The 10,000-nt window shown below is 42.4% G+C and overlaps 1 protein-coding gene across 1 annotated transcript in view; it reads left to right on the top strand.

Annotated features, from left to right (window-relative positions):
- Positions 1-5,811, top strand: part of LOC113826536 (serine/threonine-protein kinase pim-3) — a 41,815-nt gene extending 36,004 nt beyond the window's left edge. Inside the window, exon 5 of the mRNA XM_070138763.1 lies at positions 5,160-5,811. Coding sequence (XP_069994864.1) covers positions 5,160-5,665 — 506 coding nt within the window. The 3' untranslated portion in view covers positions 5,666-5,811. The remainder of the gene's footprint in view (positions 1-5,159) is intronic.
- Positions 5,812-10,000: the final 4,189 nt, after the last annotated feature.

The following is a 10,000-nucleotide window of genomic DNA, read 5'->3' as shown; positions in this document are numbered from 1 at the left end:
CAGAGTTGGGCTTATAAGTGGGGGAGTGTGGGGGGAGGGAGGTTCATCAAGAACGTGAGAGGGGGGTGGGAGAGGGGGGGGAGGGGGTGCCTGGCCTTCTCAGGTCTACGCAAATTGAGGGCAAGGTGAGCGAAGGGCGGCGGCGGCGGAGTTCGTCTTAGTTCGTCTGTTTATTGATTTTTTTTTTATTATTATTATTATCCTTCTCTCTTTCGCTTTCTCTTTGTCTTTCTCTGTCTCTCTCTTTCGCTTTCTTTCTCTCCTTCTCTCTCTGTCTTTCTGTTTCCGTTTCTCACTCTCTCTCTTCTCTTTCTCTTTCTCCTTCTCTTCTCTATTATCACTTGAACTTGTCTTTCTCCTTCTCTTCTCTTTTTTTCTCTTCTTTCTTCTCTTCTTCTTCTCTTCTCTTCTCTTTTTCTTCTTCTTCTTTCTCTTCTCTTCTTCTCTTTCTCTTTCTCTCTTTCTCTTCTTCTTCTTCTTCTCTTCTTCTTCTTCTTCTCTTCTCTTCTCTTCTCTTCTCTCTCTCTCTCTCTCTCTCTCTCTCTCTCTCTCTCTCTCTCTCTCTCTCTCTCTCACACTGTTTTTGTTATTTACGACTGATTTCTTTATCTATTGTTGTTATTGTTCTTGTTCCGTTTTCATCGGCTTATATGAACGAAATTTGTCATCATCATCATCATCATCATTCTTCATCGCTATTTGGTCTGCCGCTGCCCGTTTTATTAATAGCATCAGCTGATTCCGAGCAACAGTCTCCTAAGGTCATTTCGAAGGTCAGGAGATGACGACGGAGGTCACACGTGCGCAATTACTGGCAGAAATAAGGAATCGATAAAACGATCCAGCTCGACCTCTTCCTGCCTTTGGTAAATGATGCACTGGCACCTCGAGCGCGATCTTGCCGTCGGGAGATCACTTCTTTTTCTCTCTCTCGCTTTTTTTTTTTTTTTTTTTTTTTTGATGAATGGGTTCGATATAAATGTTTTGGGGTTTTCTTCGTTTTTTTATATTTTTTTGTATTTTGTTTATGTTTGTTTGGTTAGGTTATGTGCTTTAGTTTGTGGTGGTTATGTTTTTTTTGTTTGTTTGTTTCATTTTTTTTTCCTTCTTTTTTTGCTTTTCCTTCCTGATCTTGTTAGCTTGTTTTTGTCCTTCCTGTTTCCTAATATGTTCTTGGACTCGAAGCCGGACAAAAAAAGAAGTAAATAAAAACAGAAAAAAAAAAAAAAACGAACTGTCTTGTACCTGTGTCCTCTTCCCCCCCCCCCTCCCCCTTCCCTCTTCCCCTGTTTTATATGTTTATAATCATTGTACTTTTTGTTTTTGTTTACGTTAATAGGCTGTTTATATGTTTATTTATTTCTTTGTTTTTTTCACGATTTTTGTTATATGTTTATTTGTTTTTTTCACGTTTTTTTGTTATATCTTTATTTGTTTGTTTGTTTTTCACGATCTTTGTTATATGCTTTTTTTTACGTTTGTTGTGATATGCTTATTTTTTCACGTTTTTATATGTTTATTTGTTTGTTTTTCACGTTTTTTGTTGTTTATTAGTTTGTTTTTTTCACGATTTTTGTTGTATGTTTATTTGTGTGTTTGTTTTTCACGATTTTTCTTATATGTTTATTTGTTTGTTTGTTTTTCCACGATTTTTATGTTTATTTGTTTATTTCACGTTTTTTGTTATGTTTATTTGTTTGTTTTTCACGTTTTTGGTATATGTTTATTTGTGTGTTTGTTTTTCACTATTTTTGGTTGTTGTTGTTGTTGTTTTCTTATCGTAATTATTAGGTGTGTCAAGGCCCATCTTTTATCTTTCTTTGGCGGAGGTAGTAAAGTCTTGCGATTTCTTGAGTTCTTGCGGCTTCATCTAAGTCTTCCTTCGGGGGGCGTGGCCAAGATGGGGGCGTGGCCAAGGTGGGAGGGTGGCCAAGGTGGGGTGCGAGGGCAATGGGGGTAAGGAGATAGGAAGGGGAGAGAGGGGGAGAATGATGGGTAATAGGGGCTTGGGGGGCAAGGAGATAGGAAGGGGGAGGAAGGGAGAAGAAGGGTGGGTGGGGCGGGTGAAGGAAGAGGGGAGGGGGAAGTGAGGAGGAAAGAGGAAGGAAAAAGAGAGTGGAGGGAGGAAGGAATAGGAAGTAGTGGTAAGAGGGAGTTGGAAGATGGAGGAGGAGGAGAAGGGAAAAGGAAAAAGAGAATAGAAGAAAGAGTGATAAGGAAGGATTGGGGGGAAGATGGAGGAGGAGGAGGAGGAGAGGGAGAGAAATAGAAGGAAGGTTAAAGAGGTAAATGTACACGAAGGAAGGGAAGGGGGAAAGGAAAGTGGGCATGAGAGAGCCCGCTCCCTTGCCTTGTTCCCCTTTGGGAAATTTATGGCAGAGAGGGGGAGGGGGAGGGAAAGGGAGGGTATTGGAGAGGGGGAAGGGGGAGAGGAGGGGAGGGAAGAGGCCATTGGAGAGGGGTGGGGAGGGATGGGAGTGGGAAATTGAGGAGGGAGGGGGCATTTGGAGAGGGTAAGGAAGTGGGGAGAGGGAATTTTAGAGGGGGATTTGGGGGAGGGGAGAGGGAAGGAAAATGGCATAGGTGAGAATATACAGATTTGGGACGGGAGGAAAGGGCCTTTGGCAGAGGGAGGAGAGGGAGGAGGAGGAGGAGGAGGTGTGGCAGAGGACGCGGAGCACAGGTGAAGGGAAGACAGAATGGGGGTAGGAAGAAGAGAAAGGAGATGGAGATAGAAGAAAAAAAGGAAAGGGAGGAGACGCAAGGGCGGAGGTGGGAATGAACACGCAGAAAGACGAGAAGGGGAGGGAGAAGAAAGGAGAAGGAGAAGAAGAAGTGAGAGAGAGAGAGATAGACAGAGACAGAGACAGATATATAGACATAGAGAGAGAATGAAAGAGAGACAGACAAAGAAAGAAGAAGGCGAAGAAGAAGAAGAGAGATAGACAGAGAGACAGAGATGGAGATATAGACATAGAGAGAGAGAATGTAAAGAGAGACAGACAAAGAAACATAGGAACAAAAATAAATAGATAAATTTATAAAAGTAGATAGAGAGCAACAGAGAAAAAGAAAGAGAGAAGGGAAACGAAATCCCCACCCCCAACCCCCAACCCCCTCACCCCCCCGAATTAGAAAACCATTTGCATGGCTCTCGACGAGGTCCCAGTGCCGCGGCGCAACGGGAGGAAGAAAGGATCATACGTACAGTAAATGTGACCTTTTTCCTGACCTTTTGTCGCGCCCTCTTATCACGTGTGGTGTCTTAGGGGGGAGGGGGAGGGAGGGGGAAGGGGTAGAGACGGGAGAGGGATGGAGGGAGGGAGGGATAGAGAGGGATTGGAAGGGGGAAGGGGACTGACGTGAGAGGTGAGGGTGTAGAGAGGGGATGGGAGGGAGGGAGGGGTAGAGAGGGAGGGAGGGATAGGAAGGAGAGAGGGGGGGTAGAGAGGGGGGGGGGGAAGGGGGAAGGGGATGGGAGGGAGGGAGGGGTAGAGAGGGGAGAGGAAGGGAGGGAGAGGGAGAGAGAGAAGAGTTACGTGAGGTAGCAGAATATCCAAACAAGGTCATATCATCCTCTTCTCCCGTCCCTATTCTCTCTCTCAGAAGCTGCATCGTGACAGCAGGAGAGAAAGAGAAAGGGAGAGAGAGAAGGAGGGAGAGTGAGAGAGACAGAGGGAGAAAGAGAGTGGGAGAGATAGAGTGACAGAGAGAGATTGAGAGAGAGAGAGAGAGAAGGAGGGAGAGGGAGAGAGAAGGAGGGAGAGAGAGAGGGAGGCAGAGAGACAGAGACAGAGAGAGAAGGGAATGCTAGAAAGAGGGAAAGAGATGAAATAAGGAGAAAGGGGGAAGGACTTGAAGGGAGAAGAGAAGAAGAAGGGAAGAATAAGAGGGGAGACATGAACGTATCATCAGGTGCTCTATCATAGGTACTGAAATTCGCGAGGGGAATGGCTGGACGTGGGTGGGGGGGTTGGGGGTAGGGGAGAGAAGGAGGTATGTATATGAGTTGCGGTGGGTTGGGGAAGCGTGGATAGGGGGAGGGGGAGGGGATAGGGGGAGGGGGCGGATGGAATAGTCTTCGTGACGTGATGTTGATGAATCTTAAAGTGAGTTCAGTGAGTGAGTGAACGTCTAATATTGGGCTTTGGTACATGAAGGGGTATGATTGCCGTTTGTTTATGTCGGTTTTGTGGTCGTATGTCTTAATATTGGTACTTTTTTTTCGTTTTTTTCGTTTTTTTTTTCGTTTTTTCTGTTTTTTTTTTTCGTTTCTTTCCTTTTTTTTTTTTTTTTTTAGATGGTCTTATAACTTCGATTTTTGTTTGTTTGTTTGTTTGTTTTTCTACTTAGATGGTCTTTTAGCTTCGTTGTGTTTGTATGTTTGTTTTTGTACTCGCTACAACCTGTTTAACATTTTTTGGTAATGGATGATTTAGGATTAGTTCTATTAAGTAATCACTGGCTGATTATACGTAGGAATTAAGTATCTTTCTATAGTAACTATATTTTAGTATTAGTTAGTTTAGTATAGTTAATAAGTAGGGGGTTTTAAGGCTAGCGTGAGAACTGGGTGGTTGGGAGGGAGGGGGGAGGGGGGGGGGTAGATATTCAAGTCGTGAGTGAAACTGAGAGATTGAAGCACCTTCTCCCCCCCCCCCCTCCTCCTCCTTCTCCTCCTGCCTCCTCCCTACTCCTTCTTCACCCCGAGGCATTCACGGATTCTAGCTGTGAAAGTCGCTCGCTCTCTCTCTCTCTCTCTCACTGTGTGTTTGTCTCTCTCTTTCTCTCTCTCTCTCTCTCTCTCTCTCTCTCTCTCTCTCTCTCTCTCTCTCTCTCTCTCTCTCTCTCTCTCTCTCTCTCTCACTCTGTGTTTCTCTCTCTCTCTCTCTCTCTCTCTCTCTCTCTCTCTCTCTCTCTCTCTCTCTCTCTCTCTCTCTCTCTCTCTCTCTCTCTCTCTCTTTCTCTCTCGCCTTCTCTCTCGCTCTCTCTCTCCCTCTCTCTCTCCCTCTCCCTCTCCCCCTCCTTCTCCTCTCTTCCAGCGCGCTCCCATTCCTTCTTCGTCTCTCCTTTGGTCGTGTCAATCCCCGCTCGCTCCCCAGCCCCCCTCGGCTCCCTTGGGTCCCCCGCTAACCGCCCCCTCTCTCTCTCCTCCGCAGGGACGAAGGTCTACTCGCCGCCCGAGTGGATCCTGCAGAACCAGTACCAGGGCGTGCCGGCCACCGTGTGGTCGCTGGGCATCCTGCTGTACGACTTCGTGTGCGGGGACATCCCCTTCGAGTACGAGGACCAGATCGTGTCGGCGCGGCTGCAGTTCCGCGGCTCGCTCTCGGAGGAGTGCCAGAGCCTGATCCGCTGGTGCCTGCGCGTCAGCCCCGGCGACCGCCCGAGCCTCGAGCAGATCCTGCAGCACCCGTGGCTGATGCTGCGGGCGCGCGACGCCCTCACGCGCTCCATCTCCACCCGCAGCGCCCCCGCCTGCGCGCCCTCCTCGCTGGCCGCCTCCGCCCACGCGTCGGCCACGTCGCCCGTCGGCTCGCTGGGCTCCGTCGGCTCGTCGCACAGCTCGGGCTCCCTGCCGCCCACGCCGCGCCCGCAGGAGAGGCTGGACTTCCCCTCGTCGTCGTCGTCGTCGTCGGCGCACGTCGTGGCCTCGACCTTGTGACGTCAGCGACCCTTAACCGCGTCTTAGTCCCCGGCCGCGTCCGCTCGCCGCGACCCCGCCACCGCCGCCGCCGCCGCTCCGCCTTGAGGAGCAGCAGCCAGCCCGCCCTCCGCCCCGCCGCCCCCCCTCCCCTGCTGCGTCGCGGGCGGGCGTGGGCGTCGGCGAGGGCGCGGTCGCGGAGAGAGCGCCGCGCCCTTCTACCAAAGCCCCGGTCGCCTCCGGGAATCCATCACTGTACATAGCGTCATCATCTTCGCATATTTGCCATCATTATTATTTTCTCCTTTTTGTGTACGTGTGTGTTGCGTCATCATTTGGACGGAATTTTTCGTTTTATTCCTTTGGGAGTCAAGTCGTACGCCCAAATCGGCCTTTAAAGGTTGTCGTTCTCTGCCTTCGAAGGAAAGTCAGAAGCGACGACCTGTTCGATTCCTTCCTATTATTATTATTGTCATTATTATTATAATTGTAATTATCATTATTATGACTATTATTATTATTATTATTATTATTCATTATTATTATTTAAAACCTTTCTAATCTCTTCTTATGTTTACTGTGTGTGCATTTAGATGGGTTTCTTGTATTTTCTTTCTTCCTTTCTCTCTCTCTCTCTTTCTCTCAACATGAGTGGCACATCTAGTTGCAAGAGAAGGTCAGACCAGGTCAGCAGGTCAACCCCCCTTTCCCTCGTGTTCTTAAGGGGAAAGACAAAGGTCAACTCCCCGTGGTTTTTGGAGGGGAAATAGACCTTATGTACGTTGTCCCTTAGAGTGCCGAGGGGGTTGAGAAGACCTGTTTTTTTTTCGTCTTTTTTCGTATTTTAGGAATCCATTTTTTTATTATTATTATTGTTCTCTTGTTTCTGTTATTCCTCCTCTTTTCTAAGATGACTTTGTCGTTATTTTTCTCCTCTCTATCTATCTTGTCTATCGCATTCCTTCTCGCAAACCACACCTAGTCTTGTCTGTATTCTAAAAATACAACAGTATTCCTTAGTAAAAATGTTTTTTTCTCGTTTTTGTTTTGAACTCTCTCTCTCTCTCTCTCTCTCTCTCTCTCTCTCTCTCTCTCTCTCTCTCTCTCTCTCTCTCTCTCTCTCTCTCTCTCTCTCTCTCTCTCTCTCCCTCGTCCTCAAATTTACTCCTCATTGATTCATATATCAATAAATTACCTCTTTCTTTCACCGCCCCTTACATTCCATTGATTTTTCTTTTTTCTCTTTTTTTTCAGTGAATAAGTATTGATGTAAATATTGATAGACCTTCTTTTCTTATTCGTGTCTCCTTCCTTTCCTTCATTATTTTATAAAAAAAAAGAAAGAATAAGGGTTCGCATTGCTGCTTTTTATAATAGAGTATTCGAAGATTTATTTATTGTATTTATTTATGGGCTGACACTCGTCTGTGTCTGGTTGAAAACGTTTAGATATGGGAAAGTCCCCCCTGAAAAGTAAACAAAGAAACGAAAACGATACTCCTCTCTCTCTCTCTCTCTCTCTCTCTCTCTCTCTCTCTCTCTCTCTCTCTCTCTCTCTCTCTCTCTCTCCCTTTCTCTCTCTCTCTCTCTCTCTCTCTTCCCAGATACAGTATAGTATATATATACTTTTTTTCCTTCTTGTATCTCGCGTATTATAAATATATTTCCTTCCTATTCCTCCACATTCTCAGTTATCACCTGTTTCTTCGTCTTATTTACTACTCTCTCTCTCTCTCTCTCTCTCTCTCCCTCAGACATCGCGTTTCTTCCCATATCTAGTAGACCAGCACACTAAACTTATCCATTGGTGCTATAAATAATTCGCTGAGCGTAATATAATTAATGCATTCGCTATTCTGAAGTGAACTTGGACACCCCATGCCCCCCCCCCTCTCTTAGGAAAGACTCAAAGTCTTAGGATCGTAAGAAATATTATTTTCTCTTTCGTAATGATAGTAATTATTAAGTATTCTTCCATCCTGTATTGTGAGTGTGTATATATATATATATATATATATATATATATATATATATATATATATATATATATATATATATATATATATATGTATGTATGTATGTATATGTATATATATACTCTTTAGCGGATGTCTTAACGTCGCACGCAAATATATATTGTCATTATTTATCTGAAAAACCCTTTTATCATAAGTAATTTTATTTCTTTAATTATCTCAACCGTCAAAGATTTTTTTTTTTTTTTTTTTTTTGACATAATGGGACCGAACCTCTCTTCTTGATTTATTATTATCATTATTGTCATTATTATCGTTATTATTATTATTACTTGCGCAATTACGCCACATATTTATTAATTTATTTTATCGCGTCTGTCGTAGATAAACACTAGTCATATAATTATTAAAAAAACTCAACGACCAAATTATGTAAGTTTAAGGATATTTTTTTCCTCTTTTTCGTAATAAAAGATGATATATAAAAAAAAGAAAAAAAATCGTGTATCAGTAAGATGTCGCACAGTATTATAACCCTTATGCGTTTCAAAATTAAGTGTTATTTTCAGCGTTTATATGTGATGATTATTTTTATTGCCATTGTTATGTTTATTGATATAAACATAATGGTTATTAATTTTATTATTATTATTGCCAATATTTTTCATTGTTTTTAATCATTATATTTATCGCAATTTTTTTTCATTGCCGTATTTATATATATATATTTTTTTTTTCTCTCGGCATTATATATTTATTTATCTTGTGCCCAACGTGTGTCGTGAATTTTTTTTCTCCCCCCCCCCTATAAGAAGAGAGGAACGACCCCCATTTTTGGCCTCCCTAACGTTTTTCCGCCCCCTCCCCCCCGTCCCTAAACAATACATTTCCTCTGTGTATAATAACATTCTAAGTCATTATTTAGCCTCGCTGTGCGTCGTGGATGGTGCGTCTCTTCTATTCTGGTTCATAATTTATGTTGTATAGCTTTTGAACGTAAGGGTCATTTTACACTGTCGTATACACTCAATGGTTCGACTTTACGTGCGCGTGTGGTTGTGTGTAAGTTTTTCTAAGTGTATTTGTGAATGTATATATGTATATATGTGTGTTCATATATATATGTGTATATGTATATATATATATATATATATATATATATATATATATATATATATATATATATATATCTATATATATATATATATATATATGTATGCATATATGTATATGTATATGTATGTATATATATATATATATATATATATATATATATATATATATATATATATACATATATACATATATACATATATATACATATGTATGTATGTATGTATGTACATTCATACATACACTTATTTGTGTGCTTGTATGCGTGCGTGTATGATATTTTTAGCCTATTTATCATGAAAGGTAAAACGCCCTCCCAACCAGCTGATATAAATTGCCCATCGACATCCTGTCATCCGAACCCGAGATCCATCGCTGTATAAAGCTTGGTGTTGTTTTTTTTAATAAGACTATTTATTTACCATTTTCCTTTTCTCCTCCTTCTCCTTCTTCTCCTTCTCTTCGTGTGTTTCTGTTCCCTACGCAAGGCAGCTATGTTCTGGATCGTGTGTGTTGAAGGATCTCTTCTCGGGTTCTAAGGATATTATGTTCTGTGTTCTCACTGCAGAAGATCCGTGGAAGTGTGTGTATGTATATATAGAGAGTGTTTTGTATTCCAAGTCTGATGATGTGTCTTTGAGATGTTGATATTTTATAGGGACGTTTAGGGTCTTATTTTTTCTTTTCTCTATCTATTTATCTGTGAATAAAGAAAGATCTGATGAAAATAGAGTTTTTCTCTTTTTTTTTTTTTTACTGTTTCTACTTTTTTTTCTCGGAATTCTGTCTCGGATATTTGGTATTATTTAAAAAACAAAACACAGGTCTTAGAAATCTGATTTGTATATTTCTCAGTGAAGACTATATCTGCCAGATCTGATATGTTAGTACACGTTCTCCCTTTCGTCCCAAATTTACCCAAGAAATAAACAAATAAACACAAGGAACATTATAAGGAACTTCCTCGTCCCATCGCCAGAGGAAAAATAAATAAATTAGGGATTTTATTATCACGTGGTAGATGGAGATGTCAATGGATGATGCAGAGCTGCCTGTACAGTCTGTTGTGGGAACGGTTTATAACTGCTGGTGTTCGGAGGGCATGGGAAATTTACCTTTAACTCACATCAGCATAAGGTCCAGAATTGCTGTGGTGATTTTGTGATAGCACATATTCAGTTAACCGGTTTGCCCCCTCAATATTAACACTAGTATTTTGCAGGGTATAGATGTAAAAGTGATGAAGCTTATCTGATTTTTTTTTTCT

Source organism: Penaeus vannamei, chromosome 24 (genome assembly GCF_042767895.1).
Source record: "Penaeus vannamei isolate JL-2024 chromosome 24, ASM4276789v1, whole genome shotgun sequence".
Classification (NCBI taxonomy): Eukaryota; Metazoa; Arthropoda; class Malacostraca; order Decapoda; family Penaeidae; genus Penaeus; species Penaeus vannamei.
This window is presented reverse-complemented; position numbering and strand designations above follow the sequence as displayed.